This window comes from Peromyscus leucopus, chromosome 1 (assembly GCF_004664715.2).
Source record: "Peromyscus leucopus breed LL Stock chromosome 1, UCI_PerLeu_2.1, whole genome shotgun sequence".
Taxonomy (NCBI): domain Eukaryota; kingdom Metazoa; phylum Chordata; class Mammalia; order Rodentia; family Cricetidae; genus Peromyscus; species Peromyscus leucopus.
In genome coordinates this window covers 114,553,881-114,571,639 of record NC_051063.1, presented here as the reverse complement: position 1 = coordinate 114,571,639, position 17,759 = coordinate 114,553,881, and the positions used below count along the sequence as shown (strand labels likewise).

General features: G+C 44.2%; 1 protein-coding gene across 4 annotated transcripts in view; it reads right to left on the bottom strand.

The window, feature by feature from the left end:
- Ccdc83 (coiled-coil domain containing 83) overlaps positions 1-17,759 on the bottom strand; it is a 47,466-nt gene that overhangs the window by 12,122 nt on the left and 17,585 nt on the right. For all 4 annotated transcript variants that reach the window (XM_037197498.1, XM_037197496.1, XM_037197500.1 and 1 more), the window contains 4 exons: positions 17,191-17,353; positions 13,474-13,641; positions 8,145-8,236; positions 4,670-4,738 (listed from right to left, as the gene is read on the bottom strand). In XM_037197498.1, coding sequence (XP_037053393.1) covers positions 4,670-4,738; positions 8,145-8,236; positions 13,474-13,641; positions 17,191-17,353 — 492 coding nt within the window. The remainder of the gene's footprint in view (positions 1-4,669; positions 4,739-8,144; positions 8,237-13,473; positions 13,642-17,190; positions 17,354-17,759) is intronic.

The following is a 17,759-nucleotide window of genomic DNA, read 5'->3' as shown; positions in this document are numbered from 1 at the left end:
GGAGGGAACAATGAACACTGGTGTGCTCAGCTCACTTACTCTTTTTTTTTAATTCAGTATAGACCCCAGCCAATGAAGGTGCTACCCACATTTAAGGTGGATCTTCCTACCTCATTTATAAAGTCCAATCTAGAAAGTTCTCATAGATGCCCAGGCTTACATCTGCTAGATCGTGTCAGGTGGACTGTATTAGCCATCATGATTCCAAACCTGCAACATGATACACAATATGTGGCCAGCCTATGTCTCCAGAGACCATCTGTCACGTCCCTTTGCACCTCTGAACCCACTGCAGAATGAGAGTCCAGTTTACATTTTAGAAGGAAGTCTCTGAGTTTGTGTGGAGGAGAAAGGGGAAGGGTCTGGCTTAAGGGAAGTAAAACCAGGTAAGGCGTCACTTAGAGACGGGATGCGGTTAAGGAGGGCCTGGGGTAGGGCAGTGGCAGAGAAGCTAGGGAGAAGTGGTTGGCTAGGATTTACGGGACGTAGAGGCCTTCCGGATGTGGATACGGAAAAAGGCATTTCTTTGGAACTTCCAAAGTCCTGATGTGGGACTGACAGCCTGGGACCAGAAGCGGTTTCAGGGAAAGAGGCAGATGTTGTCAGTTCAGGAGTCTGAGATGCCTGTGGTGAGTTTACACGGAGCTGCAGCTGGCTGATGAGCGCGTGGGTTTGGAGCCTGGAAATGACATCATTTCTAATCTGGATGCCTTTTAAGCCTGAAACACAATTATCCTTGGGCATTTCTTCCCTGGAGCTTAGGGGAAGCCAGCGTTTCCTGTGTCTCTCTTTCTTGGTATACTAGTTTGTGCTGTTAAGTGTACTGTTCAGTAATTGAGATGTAAATATCACATATGATTGAGACGTAAATATCACAGCCCTTGAAATGCTGGGAACAGCGTTTGGTTTTGTTTCCTTAAACCCAGCTGAGTGGAGTATAGAATTCCCAGTTCAAAAGCACCCGCCACCTGAACTTCATTACTGACACCAGAGCTGGTTACCGCTCATCCATTCGGCCTCCTTTGGTTGGCCATTTCCAGCCGCCAGGGACTTTCTTCTCCGGCTTCGCTGATGCTTCCCTCTGCTTTATCTTTCTAGAATTCATGTTTCTTGGATACCGTGCCTCTTCCATTAGTGATGTGTCTCTCCCTGTCCTGAGAGAGTGCACTCGGCATACTATTTTATATCTGATTATTTTGGTCTTGAAGGATCCTGTTTCATAAATAAACCGACTCTCAATTTTTTTGATATTAGTAAAAGTCGCTTTGCATTTTTTTCTGAAATTCCCTCGGGCATCTTTTAGGGACAGCTTTAGCACCAGCGCTTGCTTCTGCTCTCCTTAGTTCGCCTGGTTTTTCTCCCATTTGTCCAATTGTCCTTAGTGACCCTTCGGTCATAGTAAGAAGGGTCTAACGCAGCGGTTCTCAACCTGTGGATTGTGACCGCTACAGGAGTTGCCTAAGACCATCTGAAAACACCGATTCCTGATGGTCGTAGGAACGGAGACACTACTTCTTTACCCATCTCAGGCGAGTCCGCCCACCTGAGTACCATCCAGAACCTGCACTGTATTAAAGGGTCACAGCATGAGGAAGGTTGAGAACCACTGGTCTAAGGAATGGTGGTGTTTTCTCCACCACTGCATAGCTAGGACCATTTTTATCCTAAGTTTTTCCTCACAGTGAGAGAGTAGATTAAAGTAAAAATCGGTAAAAGTGGCATGTCAGGGCAGGAGGACTGTTTTGGATTGAGGAATCAGAAGTAGGATATTTTGACTGTGTCCCCATGAATGTCACAATTGGAAACATAATTTTTGCATATAAAGGCCTTGCATCTATGCTAGAAACTGTATCAGATGACTTCAGTGTTCTCGTGGGAGAGCCTGCACAATCCTAGGCCAGAAGAGAAGTGCTTTGTTCTGTGTGATGGAGATGATCCAGGGATGCTGGCAAGTTCTCGTTTTCTGCTCCTCCTCCTCCTCCTCCTATCCCTGCCACCTACAGCAGCACACACAGGCTCTGAGAAGAGGCTCTCTCAGGCTTCCCAAACAGAGTTTTGCACTTTCCACAGAGCACACTTACAACATCTGGACCAAATGTTACCTACTACTTTCACTTTCACACCTTTTTTTTTTTTTTTGGTCTGACAGAAAATTGTTGAAACCTCACCTGCTAGTTCACTACACCTGTTGTCCTTTCAGATGGGTGGTTCTTCTTCTTTTTTTTTTTTTCCATTTTTCTTTATTAAGAAATTTTCTACTCACTCCACATACCACCCACAGATCCCCCTCCTCCCTCCTCCCACTCCCCAGCCCTCTTTCTCAAGCCACCCCACATCCCCACATCCCCCAAATCAAGGTCTCCCATGGGGAGTCAGCAGAGCCCAGCACACTGAGCCTAGGCAGATCCAAGCCCCTTCCCACTGCACCAAGGCTGTGCAAGGTGTGACACCACAGGCACCGAATTCCAAAAGCCTGCCCATAGACCAGATACAGATCCTGATCCCCCTGCCTAGGTGCCCCACAAAGAGTTCAAGCCAAATAACCGTCTTCCGTATCCAGAGGGCCTAGTCCAGTCACATGGGGACTCCACAGCCACCAGTCCACAGTTCATGGGCTTCCACCAGTGTGGCCGGTCATCTCTGCACATCTTCCCATCATGATCTTGATGTCCCTCGCCTGCAGAATCCCTCCTCTTTCTCATCAATTGGATTCCAGGAGCTCAGCCTGGTGCCTGGCCGTGGATCTCTTCATCTGTATCCATCAGTCACTGGACAAAGGCTCTATGATGATAGCTAGGTTATTCGCTAGACCAGTCACCAGAGTACACCAGTTCAGGCATCCTCTGGACCACTGCCAGCAGATGAAGGTGGGGTCAACCTTGTGGATTCCTGAGAGACTCCCCAGCACCCTGCCTCTTCCTAGTCCCATGATGTCCTCATCTATCATGGTATCTTCCTCCCTGCCCTCCCACTCTGTCCCTGTTCCAGCTTGACCCTCCCATTTCCCTACGTTCTCATCCCTCACTCCTTACCCTCTGCCATACCACCCCCACCCAGTTCACTCATGTAGATCTCATCCACATCTCCTTCACGGGGTCATCCTTGTGTCCCTCTTAGGGTCTTTCCCTGTTAGCTAGCCTCTCTGGAGTTGTGGGTTGCAGTCTGGTCTTCCCTTCCCTCACATTTAGTATCCACTTATGAGTGAGTACATACTATGTTTGTCCTTCTGAGTCTGGGTTATCTCACTCAAGATGATATTTTCTAGTTCCATCCATTTGCCTGTAAATTTCATGATGTCATTGTTTTTTACTGCTGAGTAGTACACCATTGTGTATATATGCCACATTCTCTTTATCCATTCAGATGGGTTCTTTATTGTATCTCTATAATTTTATTTCAGAGGGCCCTTAGAGAAACAAGATGCACGTTGAGCTACAATATAATTCACAATTTTGTATAATTGCATCTAAACTAAAAGTGTATGTGAGTATGTATATGATCCATCCCCTCAATGAGTAGGTATATCTATAATTATAGACATTCCTTAACATTCATTCATTTAATAGCTGTTTTTGATAAGAAAAGATTATTCTTCAGGTACTGTAGACATTCAGTTAAAAAGATATAGCCTGCTGTGTGTATTAAGGACACAGATCACAAGCAGAGTTTCAATGTATTTTAGCAAGGATTCAGCAATGCAAGAAAACACTGGGAAAACTAGAGTTCTCAAGATGCCTGAGAACATTATGAAATGATTCACAAAGAAATTGGTTATCAAAGTCTGCATCTAAAGGAAGAGTTAGTTTTCCAGGCAGTGAAAGTATGGCTGTACTAGAGATCAGAACAGAGTGACCTGTATCTACAATGTGAGGAAAACAGGACAGTTCCAAATAACAAAGACTATGCAGATCAAAACAGTGACCGTATAGAGTGTGCTATAGAAGTCCTTACATGACCACACCCAGCAAACTGCCATACAGCCCTGGCAGTTCCCAGGAATTCTTGAACAGATGTGAGGGGATCAGGGTGGGGAGAGACACAGGTGCCGCAAGTTCCTCTTGATCACAGGCAAATGGCTGTACTGTGATTTGCTTTGGATCACAATACAATATCCTACAGATTAGAGCAACCACTTCAGGAGTCACCAGTATAGGGAGAAGACCAGAGCACTTCTCAGAGCTGAAGGGCAGAGGAAGCCAGGATTCAAAGGGAACTCCTCGGATCTGAGTGCGAGCTGGCCACATGCTTGCAAAAGGTAATGTAAGCCATTCTGCCCTGTGTATCAGGCAAGGAGGAGGAAAAGAGGTCTAAAAGGCTGAACACACTTCCAAAGGATGATGTGTGACCTAAGGGTGATGCCTTGCCAACCACCCAGCAGGAGGCAGGCTCACGAGAAACACTAGTTGGTTGTAGGACATAGTGCAATTTGGTGCATTTGGGTGTACAGTGGGGATTAAGCCTCCAAATTATTTCTGGTTATTACTGAGATTATTTCTGGCATTTGTTGAGTAACAATATGATAGGATTAGATTTTACTTGGACATTCCTTTATATCAGTAAAAACCTCATACTTGTCCTGTGACTTCAACTTTATAATTATAGGCCATTGTCAGTTCAAGAAGAAGAAAAAAAAAAACCAGGGAGAATTATTTTGACACATTCTACTTACTTCTTTTTTTAGCCAGTCATTCTCCCAGATCTCTCGGTAGTTGCCCTTGTCAATGAACCTCACGGCATTCTACAAGAAAAGTTTTGTATGAAGGAAGAGTTGTCATAAGGTGACACACAGTGTCAGCACTGGTGGGACATGGTTTGTCTCCTCCTTTGTTTTTATTTTGTTTTGAACCATATCCCCAGCCTGATATTTACAACTTACCCACCAGACTTTTCTAGCAGATAGCACTCTATTTCTTTGTGAGATAGTTTCATATGAACATCATGTCTCAAATCCAACATTCAGTTACTAAAGGACAATACCGTTTTTTAATACATTGATTTTTAATTTTTTAAAGATTTATTTATTTTATGATTTTATGTGTTTGAGTGTTTTTGCCTTCATGCATTCATGTGTACCATATGCCTGCCTGGTGCCCAGAGAGGTCAGAAGAGGGCACCAGATACCCTGGGAGTAAAAGTCACAGATGTCATGAGGTTGCTGGGAATTGAACCTGGGTCCTCTGAGAGAGCAGCAAGTACATCCAACCACTGAGCCAACTCTCTAACCTGAGATGAAACCTCTTAAAAGTAGAAAAACTAAGAGGACGGAGCAAAAGTGAACCAAGAGAAGTAGGGGCTGGCAAACGCTCGCCGTACGAGCATGAGGGTCTGAGTTCAATTCCCAGCACTCACACAAACAAGCCAGCTGTTGGTGCGAGATGGCTTCGTAGGTAAAAGCACACACTGCATCAGCTTTACAACCTGAGTTCCATGCCCGGAACCAACACTGGGAAAGAACGAAACCCCCAAAGTGGCCTTCCGACCTCTCTGTGTGTGCCATGGCACATGTGCATTCATGCACACATAACCTAAAAAGCAAAACTTGGGCGTGGTGGTGTGCTTGCAGTCCCAGGGCTGGGGAGGCAGACAGGTGAAGGATGCTGGGGCTCACTGGCCACACGGCCCAACCTAATCAGTGAGCTCCAGGCCTTCGGAAGCTGGGTAGATAGCTCCTGAGGAACAACATCCAAGGCTGGACTTTGGCCTCCGTGTGTGTGTGTGTGTGTGTGTGTGTGTGTGTGTGTGTGTGTGTGTACACATCTGTGCACACACATAAATAAGAAAGAGATGTCCTGGACTGTAAACATGGACAGGAATAATTTGATAGTATGTTAAAGATAAGTTGATTTGTTAAGTCTTGGAAAGTAAGAGACTTTCAATGAAAAAAACTTTAGATAAAAAGAAAAAGATTCATGTTTATTAAATTCAGAGATGGCATGTATTTCCTAGGAATGTTTATATTCCAGCTATAACTAATAACTCACATTTCTACCACCATAAACTATCATTAATTTTTTTTAGATTGTTTATTTTTTTGTGTACAGAGTTATGTCTACATGTATTTGTGTACCATGTGTGTGCCTGGTACCCAAGGAGGTCTGAAGAGGGCATAGGATCCCTTGGAATTGGGGTTATGGATGGTTTTGAGCTGGGATGTGGGTGCTGGGAATCAAACCCATCTCCCCTGTAAGAGCAACAAGTGCTTTGAACAGTGGATCCCTCTCTGCAGCCCCTTCTGGGTTTTGTTCCCCCATAAAATACCATCTGAACAAAATCTCAAGGAGGTCCTAACTGAGATTAGCTGGCTTGTTGCTTAATTCACTAACAGTGGGCCAGTGGTTTTAACTTCTGTTCTGTATCAGAATCCAATGAAAGCTGGAAAATCCATGAGCCAGGACAATATCCCAGAGCAATTACATTAGCATCTCTGTGGGTGGGACCATGGGGTGATCCATGAATTGCATGTCTAGTTAGAGTGCACAGCACAGAACACAGGAAGCTACAAAAGCCTGACACTGAGCCATGATCTGAAAAGAGTTCTGAACTGAATCCAGATCCTTCCATGTGTTCTGTACGGGTCACTGTTCTCTCTGACGCTGTCCCATTAGCAAACCTTTAGAGCTTTAAGGATTGCTGAGAGATTTAAATGTCAGATGAAAGGTTGGGACAGTCCTCGGGATGAACACTTGACATTACAAGTCAGCTTTGTTTTATCTTGTCATGTGATATCCACATAGGCATTTTAAGTCACTTATGCTGTGGTCGGATCACTGCGAGATGGATTTCACCATCTCGTCAGACTCGGTCCCAAAGCCACCCAACTGCGTGAACAGACAAACCATTGACCGGTCCCCCAATATCTCTGTCTTTGCAGATCTGTAGATGCCAGGCAGATAGAGTGCCACTTAAGAGCAATGGAACCCACGGGGATTCCATGAGCATCACAGCTGAACTGCTGACGGGACTTTGGGAAACATCAGGAGCTTAGGGTTCCGAAGGATGGGCGGGCTTTAAACAGGAATTCCCTTTACCGATGTAGGAAGGACACAGGAGAAGCACTGTGCGCATGTGTGTTTGTTTGACTTTCCATGTCAAACAAAGTCATGAGAAAACAGAGATGACTGGGAATTTCATCTTGAAATATGATTTGTAGCCCAACTTTTTTCTTTCTTGAGACACGGTCTCTCTCTGTAGCCCTAGTTGTCCATGTAGACCCAGGCTGACCTCAAATTCACAGAGATTCGCCTGTTTCTGCCTCCCAAGGACTGGGGTTAAAGACGTGCCACCACACCTGACTTAGTTGTCAAAATCTTTAAAACACAGCAATGTAGAGTGTACTCTCCCAGGTTTAGATATGTAAAGAATCGCTTTTAGACAAACTATATTTCATTCAAAACACTTATTCTTAATATTTCACTATAGCTATATGATACCTTTAACATAACTGAATAGTAATTCACTTGCTCCTTGGGAGACAAGATACTACTTAAATAAGCTGGTTTAATTTTTACACTCTATATTTAAGGTAAATAAATATAATAGTCTCTGCTCTATGCATTAGAAAACAGAAGTCTGGGAAAATGGAGTAATAAATCCTGTTCTACAGCTCATGAGTGCTGGGACAGCACAGTAAACTGCCCAGCTTTGGAAAACCAAGGCTTTTGTTTTGTTTGGCGGAGGTGATGGTGTTTTTATGTTTGTAGTGTTGTGAGTCAAACCCAGGGTTGTGCACATGCTAGGCAAGCGCTCCATCACTAAGCTACATCCTAACCCCCATTCTTTCTTTCTGAGACAGGGTTTGGCTATTTAGAGCATGGACCTCCTGCCTCAGCCTTCAGAGTGTTGAGTTTATAGGCATGTACCACCATGGCCCTCAAACAAACAGGTATGTACCACCATGACCCTCAAACAAACAGACATGTACCACCATGGGCCTCAGATAAACAGACATGTACCACCATGGGCCTCAAACAAACAGGCATGTACCACCATGGGCCTCAAACAGGCAGACATGTACCACCATGGGCCTCAAACAGGCATGTACTACCATCGGCTTCAACAAACAAGCATTCCCTTCGGCGGCTCTCCATGATAAACTGCATGAATAAGGGGAAGTTCTGCTTTGTCTTAAGAGACTTGGCACCTACCTGAGTGGCCCATTCCTTCCTTAGGTCTAGTTGTATCAGGGTTTCTCTGATTATCCTCTTTCTAGTGTCTTCCAGAGTGATTTTATACTGTTCTTTAAAAAGAAATGGCAAGCCTTAGTGGGCTTAGTGAATTTTACTGTTCATGGCCCTCCTCCCTCTTGACACACCTCTCACCCACCCCCAAATTCTCAAGAATGTATTTACTTCCTCTAATCAGAAGAAATGCTCCAATAATTTGTTAACACCTTAGTCTGAATTATCTAAGGTCTCCAAGGATGTTTATATTTTCAAAGGATTCTCTCTGCAGAGGGAGAATTTGAAACAGTGCTTGTATATCATCCATCCTTTGGATCACCAGGATCGGGTGATTTTAATTTCACAGCGGGCATATACAGACTTAATTATCTATTTGAAACTCATGGTGTACATCCGACTCTAACTAATTAGATTACCAATATTCCTGGCACGTGGTTCTTGTGTGAGGAAGACACAGTGAGGAGAGGGGGAGGAGGGTTGGAAGAGGCAGACCTGAGACTGTGCTATGTTGGAGAATATTATTATTTTAAGGTGTGTTACTTTTGTTTATGTTACATTTGTTTAACTCTGTGAAACTGTGATACTTTGCCTGTCTAAAATACCTGATGGTCTAATAAAGAGCTAAACAGCCAATAGGGAGGCAGGAGAAAGGCTAGGTGGGGCTGGCAGGCAGAGAGAATAAACAGGAGGAGAAATCTGGGAGGAGAAAGAGAGATCTAGTAGCCAGAGAAGGAGGACTCTGGGGGCTAGCTCCCCAGCTACACAGCCAGCCACAGAGTAAGTGTAAGATTTATAGACGTAAGAGAACAGGAAAAGCCCAAAGGCAAAAGTTGACAGGATAATTTAAAGTTAAGGAAAGCTGGCAAGGAACAAGCCAAGCTAATGTTTATAAGTAAGAATAAGCCTCTGTGTGTGATTTATTTGGGAGCTGAGTGGCAGGCTCCCCTAAAAGAAAAAACCAACCAACAACAGTGCTGAGCATCTGACAAGCAGGGAGACAGAGATTAGGTGCTGAATTCCCTATCCTCCAGGATTTTCTTTCCTTTTTTTAAAAAGAAGATTTGTTTGTGAATAGGTATACATGTCAGCATGTGTGTGGAGGTCAGAGCATAGCTGTGGAGAGTCAGGTGACTAGGTATACATGTCAGCATGTGTGTGGAGGTCAGAGCATAGCTCTGGAGAGTCAGGTGACTAGGTATACATGTCAGCATGTGTGTGGAGGTCAGAGCATAGCTGTGGAGAGTCAGGTGACTAGGTATACATGTCAGCTGTGTGTGGAGGTCAGAGCATAGCTCTGGGAGTCAGTATCCTTCCACCTTGCTTTTGAAGCAGGGTCTCTTGTTTCTGCCACTGTGCATAGAAGGCAATCCTCCTGTCTCAGCCTCTCCTCAGTGGGTTCCAGGGATCGAACTCAGGCCCCAGGTGTGTGTGGCTTCTACCCACTGGGCCATTTCTCCAGTCCTATTTAGAGCAAAGATGAAAAGTATAAGCCTCAGAAGGTGCTGAGGGATCTTATAACCGAAGCTCCTTCGAAACGAAAATGAAGCACAAGGGTCTAAGTCTGCCTCAGAGAGTAGAGAGAAATGAAACCGCATAAAAAGGGCTGGTCTGCCCCTCCAACAGTTATCAAGATCCATAATCAATACTCTGCTGAAGACACTGGGAAAACTGCTGGGTAAGCCCGACAAAGATGTCTGCCCTTAGCCATGCACTTCAAGGAAGTGCCAGCCAGACTTCAAGGAAGAAAGTGGTTATTTCAGGTGGTGATGTGTGTGATAAAGTCAGATCCTCTATTCCAGATAAGAGGAAATATTTGAGCAGAGTCTAGCCAAGGTGATAACAGTCAGCACTGAGGCACCTGTACTTCTCCAAAGGACTTGAATGTGACAGTAGTCAAATTTAGTTGTTCATTGTAGCATTCCATCAGCTGTGTTTATGTGGACCATATGCAAGATGTTGAAAGTCAAGGTGTATTTTCCCATATGGATAACATTGGAAATCATGTCTGCTAGATTTTTGGACAGATCCACCAAGCCTTATTTAATTTACGTAGACAAATTTCTAACCAGTCTTATTAAATAAAAAAAACACGGAGCCAGAAATTTGGGTTAAAGCCTGAGAGAAATCAGAGGAATAGGACAAACCAACTTCAGCCTTAACTCACCGATACCTCAGCTTCCAAAGACAGCTACTTCCTGTCTACCCACGCCTGTATGCCTTGCTGTTCTGCCATATGATTTGCTCATTCTGTCCAGCTACATCACTTCCTCTTCCTGCCCAGCTCTGCCACTTCCTGTCTGTCTGTACAGACCTCCAGACCTCCATGGTTAACTAGTGTTGGAATTTAAGGTGTGTGCCAACACACCTGGCTCTGTTCCCAGTGTGGCATTGAACTCATTGAGATCCAGACAGATCCCTGCCTCCTAAGGGATAGGATTAAGGGCATGTGCTACCATTGCCTGACTTCTGTGTTTATTTATAATGGCTGGCCTTTTCCCTCTGATCCTCAGATAAATTTTATTGGTGGACACGAATAAAACATCACCACAAACTTATTCTCTGATTAAACAAAAGTACTAAGGCTGCTGTCGACCCTAACTGCCATTTAGGGGCATTCAAGGGGCAAACTTTGCTTCGATGTTGTTGTTGTTGTATGTGAAGTATTTATTTTCTGGGAAAACGCTTTCCAGCAAATTTCATTTTCGAAACTTAGACTATCTTTTTAGCCTCAGACACTTTTATTTTTTAATGTTTTAAATTGAAATAGAATTTTCTCTTCTCCTTTTCCTTTCTTTCTTCAATCTCCTTTCAGTTATCCTCCTCAAATCCTCCCATACCCCCTCTCAATGTGATAGCCTCTTTTTCTTTGATTTTATTTGTTGAACACACACACACACACACACACACACACACACACACACACACACAGTCTCCTGAATACATTTTTGTTGTTGGTAGGTATATGGTGTCTCAAGGCTGACCATTGTACATTGAGCAACCAGTAAAGGGGCTCATTCATGGGAGATGCTCATTTTCCTTCTCCCAACAGTCAATAGTTGTCTGAAGTTCTTTGTCTAGGGGTGGAACTCTGTGAAACTGGGGACATTTTTCTTAACAGACCAAGGCAGCCACAGAACTCTGGGATCTTGGGCTGATGGGAAGGAGATGGCAGGTCTGGTCTTTCAACATCCAAACTGAGGGTGCTACTAGGCAACTAGGGAGCCAAGCAAGTTCCTCCATCCTCATCTGTACTTTGTATTTGTGTAGCACTTTTCCCTATTAGATGAGAACAGCAGAAGGTGAAATGACTTCTGGGTACTGATGTGTTACTGTTCCCTTGAACATAATACATTTTGAAAAAATATTTTGAAGAAAATTGAATGTGGCAAACTGGCAGCCAGCCATTGGTGGGCAGTGGTCTGAGAATTCAGAACCTGGATTGTGGCAGCCAATAATGGCTCATCAGGGGCAACTAAGGTAGAGGGGGGTGGAGGCAATTAAGAGGAAGAGCTCCTTCCAGTGGTGGACACGGGTCAGGACAGGGCCCCTGATAGAGCTGAGCACTATTGTATGAGGCATGAAGAAGAGAGATGGGCAGGTTTGGGGAGCTAGTCTAGCTTGACACCTAGGAAGTGAGAAATGGAGGTCTGTGTCGTTTTAGACAATATGTGCTCATCCACGCAGTGTCTATTTCTCATTTTCATTTGGAATACCATGACTCTTTAATTCTTCCAGTCCATCTTATGAAATTTCTTTCTTTGATTCAGGCCCTAGCCCATCAGGTTAATGCTAATTGTTTATTTAATCTTTAAACACAGACATCTAAAAGTTGCAGTGGGTCAGAACGTTAGCTGTAATCTATTTTTCGTTCTTAGCATCTGAAAGAAATTGTAAAACCTAGAATCAGGTAACATGGTAATTCTTTGCTGTAAATTACCCAAAAAAGATAATCAAATACATTCTGAAGGTCTAGTTGCATTGCCGTATTAATACTGAAAAAGCAATATTAACATGCTCCCTTGTTCTAAACTCTATATAGCGTCCTATGGATTGCTTTTTCTTAAAAACAGAGTAGAGTGCACAGCGCAAGGGCTATTGTGAAAATCTCATGGCTGCCTTTTGTGATTCAGTTAGTGCTTCCTGGGGCCATGACCCTTAATAACCACTCACTGTTGAAGGCAGCCAAAGAAAGCAGGGCTATGGAGGAACCTCCTTGAAGAAGTTGAGACACCACAAGTAGGCACTTGAGAGATTGTGAGTTTATGCTTCAAGACTGTTCAGCAGTCCAATCAATCATGGTCACTTCTGAGAAGCTAACCCCAAACCATGCAGGCTAATGCTTGTTGGCCAACACTTTACCGTCCGGCTGTCTCTGACTCTCCTTTGGTTTTTCTCGACCACTGCCTATGGGAGTCTGTGGTGTGATCCTTTACTCATTTGACTGATCCTGTCTCAAGTTCATGTCCAATCCCTGGTCCTCATTAGCTTTCAAGGCTAATTCATGATTCTCCTGTCATGAGAGGATGTGTCTAGGTTCTTCCTGTGGTACTGCATCCATACCCTTTGATGTGGGGGACACAGTGTGCATTTAAATGGATAACAACTTTTCCTTTGGCCCTCGGTCCTCAGTACCCCACCACCACCTCACCCAACTCAAGTACCGTCTCAGGTTTTGTGGGCTCACAGCTGGTTGTCCTGTTTTGATAATGAATTATTATGGGAGTGCCCTGGCTTTTTGTTTACTAAACATGGGCTTTCTGCTCTATGATGATATTTTATTTGTACTGAAATGTGATTTTATTTGTATGTTAATAAATAAAAGTGCCTGGGGGTCAGAGATAATAGCAAGCCATAGCAGAAGTCTGGCAGTGGTAGCACACGCCCCTAATCCCAATCACATGACAGGAAGATCTCTGTGTCTTCAAGGATACAGCCAGGATGGAGACACACGCCTTTAATCTCAATACCAACCATAGAAGACCTGGAGGTCTGTAAAGACAGGCAGTGATGAGGAGGTCATGTGGTTGGATTTACAACCAATGAGAAGGCAGAACAGAAAGTCAATAAAAAGACAGACACACAGGAAGTAGATCTCTTTCTCAGGGGAAGGACGGCAGCGGCAGCGGGTGGTAAGAAGGTGGTTTTAGTCTTAGCTCTTAGCTACTGCTCTTTGACCTCTGGGGCTTTTAACTCTGCATTTGGTTCTGTGTTTCTTATCTAATAAAACCATTCAGAATTACATCTACACTGCTCATTATTTTATTAAATTTGAATGAACTCTGCGGCAACTGACCTGACATTTTCTCGGCATTTTCTTTGACTGTTTCGATGTCATTTTGTAAGGAAAGAATGAGTTGAGCGTGCTGAGCACTCCCTGAATTCTTGTACTCTTCCCAATACTCCTTTTCACTGAGTTTCTCAAGAAACAGCTTCTCAGCATCATTTATTTGTAAGCGCATTTCTGTTGGAATGAAAAACAAGGCACATGTCATTTCTGCCATCCTTGGAACCGTTCTATAGTACAGTCTGTTTTCACAAAGTTAAGGCCTGGTGTTAAAATGCAATTAACTCATAAATACTCTATGTGCAATTTTGGGAAATCAAAATGATTAAAATGATTAGATATTCCTCATGACAAATCTAAGTAAAATGAAACTTTCAACTCTGTAGTAGATTCATGGTTTAGGACTATGTAAATGAAGGATTATATATGCCTAGGAACCTACAAACTTCAATCTATGATCATTTCATACGGGTCCCTGTTGGTTCAAGTCTTCATGTCTTATGATAGCTTTGTGAAAATGAGTTTATTTTATTTTATGGTGCATGGGTGTTTTGCCTGAATGTATGTCTGTGCATCACATGCACACCTGGTACCCAAGGATGCCAGATGGCACCAGATCCTCTGGGACTGTAGTTATGGATGGTCGTAAGCCACCATGTGGGTGTGGTGAATTGAATCTGGGTCCTCTGTTAAAGCACAGGCAGTGCTCTTAATTGCTGAGCCAATTCTCCAGCCCCCCTACAATTTCTTATGTAAAGTGGCTTTTTCAGTCATTAATGCCTTTGGGCAAAAATAATTTCAAGTCCTTTGCAGAAGATAACCTTGAACTTCTAATCACCCCCCCCACACACACACTACACACACACACACACACACAGTGCTAGGATTACAGGATGCCACCATGCTCAATTTTGACAGTCACTTTTATCAGTCGATTGTTTGATTCAGTCATTGCGGTTTCAATTTTTGGCTTGGCTTTTGAGAAATGCTAGCATACGACAGTCAGAAACATGTCTTCTCCCATCTCCCATACTGCCAGACTGCAGAGTGAAAGACGAGGTCCCAATTAAATAGGTGCAGATGCTGAGCCATAACCTTCTTGGCCTGCCCTGGTGCACTTGCTAAGCATGATGTTTTATTCGGTTCATAGGCCCAAGTATAATATCGCCGAAAGTCTGCATGTAGGAAACAGTTCTCAGAGCCACATACAGAGAACCTCACAGTGGCTGGGCTCAATCCCCACATTGCCTCGTTTGAGAGTCTCTTGAAGGCTACACTATACTAATCGTGTCTGCAAAGCCTGCCTTCTTAGACCTGACAGTTAGCTGGTTGGCTTAGGAGATGTTTATTTACAGGGTGCCCTGAGTCCAGAGGTCTAAGGGACCCTGGGCATGGTTTCCCTAGATATACATAAGATCATAAATCCCCTAAATAGCACCTGTTAACATCATTAAATGGTCATGAAAACCAAAGGGGCAACTATCCTACCACTTGGCAGACTGTATGAATCCATGCTACATTTGGTTCTTGAGGGGAGGATTGATAGATGTCATGAAAGAGAGAGGAGAGAGAGAGAGAGAGAGAGAGAGAGAGAGAGAGAGAGAGAGAGAGAGAGAGAGAATATACCAGCTGGCTTACATTGACTCCCTTCCCACACAGATATGCACGCAAGCTTATACAGAGATTTGTTTTCTTTTTTAAAGGAAAATCCGAGACCTGATAGACAAGAGGTCCTGGATACAGCCAGGCAGCATTTGCCCATTTCTGTGGTTTGCTACCATGAAGAACACCCAGCTCAAGCTGGGCTTTTAGCCACTTGAACATGTTCTAGTTAAAAGCTGGGAGGCAAAGTTTGCTCCAGCAGTGCCTCTCAGATCTTCCTGTGCACCAGAGATCCCTGGAGCTTGTAAAAAAAAAAAAAAATGCAGATTCTGCCATCCAAGTACTAACCAGGCCCAGTTCTGCTTAGCTTCCAAGACAAGACTAGAGTGGGTGCATTCAGGGTGGGACGGCCATAGTTCTCCACAGCTGATGGCTTCCGGTGGGGTGGGGGTGGGTGGTGGGGGTGGGGAAGGACTCTGTTTTCCTTAAGGGGCTGGTCACTGGGAGTTTGACTATGCTCCAGTATATGGGCAACACAAATTGAACTTGGCTTTTTTTGTTGTTTTGTTTTGTTTTGTTTTGTCTTCTTTTGGGGGAGGGGAAGTCACAAGGGTGTGTGTAGGAGGACAGACCTGGGAGGACTGAGAAGTGAGTGTGATCAGGATGCATGATGTGAAGTTACCAAATAATCAATACAAATATTATGTTGGAAAAAATGCAGATGCTGATTCAGTAGGCCTGGGTGGGGCCTAAGAGTCTTTGATTCTAAGAAGTTCCTTCATGAGCTATGGAGAACTGTTCTACCTCAAAACAAATTTCTTGCAAGGGACTGCCTGGCGTGCATGTAGCTATCACAGAAGTTCTTTCCTGAGGCAGTTGCTGTCTCCCTTTCTCTCTCTTCCTTCATCTCTGTGGCATTCCTTATTCTGGAAGCTTCACATGTCTTGCCTTCCCTCTCTTCTAGGAAGTCATGCAACTTGGCCCCCCGCTTAGTATACATCCTGTTTTTTGTTTTTTTTAATGTCAACTTGATATAAGCTAGAGTCATTTTGGAAGCGGGAACCTCAATTGAGAAAATGCCGCCACCAGACTGACCTGTGGGAAAGCCTGTGGTATATTTTCTTGATTGATGATTGATGAGGAAGGGCCCAGCCCATTGTGGATTGTGTCATCACTGGGTTAGTGGTCCTGAGTGGTATGAGAAGTCAGGCTGAGCAAGCCATGAGGGGCAAGTCAGTGAGAAGCACTCTTTCATGGCCTCTACTTCAGTTCCTGCCTTGCGTTCCTGCCCTGCCTTCCTCCAGTAATGGACTGTGACCTGAGAGCTGTAAGCTGTGATTAATGCTTTCCTCTCCAAGTTGCTTTTTGTTGTCATGTTTTATCACAGCCATAGAAACCCCCAGACAGCATGGCACCCCGTGCTTTGTCCCTCCATACTAAAGGGTGCACCACAACTGGAGCCGTGGCCAGAAAGGAACTTAGCCAGAGCACCTGGGCAGCCACTGTGACGTCATTGCCAACTCAAGGGATCATTGTCAAAGTGGTTTTGGAAATGCCAGCAAGAAGTGTAGAATGAAATAATGGGGAAAAGAAACGCACAGATCAAAATTACACGTGTGAGTTACCAGAAGGGTCACGTGTTTCCAGGAGTAAGAGTATGTCTTGTGTCTTCTACTGCCATCCCTAGCTAGAATCATTTCCCTTACTCCCCTTTCCCAATTCTAAGCTCTCTTTCTCCAATCCAACATGGGGGCTTAATTCCATTAGACTGGGGAAGGGATGTCCGTGATTACATTCACTTTATCATGCCCAAATCAAAAGCAAAGGTGAGGTCAATGAAGCCCTTCAACAACAGAACTTCAGACAAAAGAACACCCCCTGGGAGAGCTCAGAGCTCAGGACACCAGTGGGGCTGGAGGGCAGCCTGGCTTGTTTGCCCTAGTCCTCCTCCTCACTGGGCCTCTGCGCATGTCATTCTTCCCTTCTGTCTGTATCCTTGGAAGGACTGTGGCTGTGGTAGAGATGACGTAATCGGAAATACAGTCACAACATTTTGAACACACTGAAAGACAAAAGCACGAACGAATACAGCATTCATGATAATTTCCCAAGCTTCTAACTCACCTTTCAAGTTTTTCTCCTGGTTTCTTTCAAACTCCCATTTTTCCTTCATTGCTTCCTCAACGTCTTCCCTTGTCACGATCGGGGCTCCTTCTGACTTCTCCTCGGTCAGCTCTTTCAGGAGGTTCTTTATGTGCCATTTCTGTTCTTCTTTGAGGCGTCTATTCTGTCGTAGACATCAACGGTGGTTAAAGACGTCTGCTCAGCTATTTACACCGTTTACCCAGAACACAGACATGCACTGAGGCTTGCGAAGGGGGAAGACACATTCACTTAACTAAGGTAAGCAGTGCTGCCTCTAAGAGCTTATAGGACATGTAAAGTTCAAAATAAAATCGACCAGTGCCATAACCATCAGTAGAATGCTGTGTCTTTAAGAATATGCTACCAATTTTCCAGTCCCTCACCCTCCCCCGGGCTCCACAGACATTTAGACCAAATCTTGGAGCTAATTTTTTTGAACCTCCCATCAACCCTGCTCTTCTCAAGTCTCTCTAATTTAGCCATCTACTGTGTGTGAGGCTGTGTGCTGGGCACGTGAGTGATATCATTAACAAAACAGAAAAAAGTCC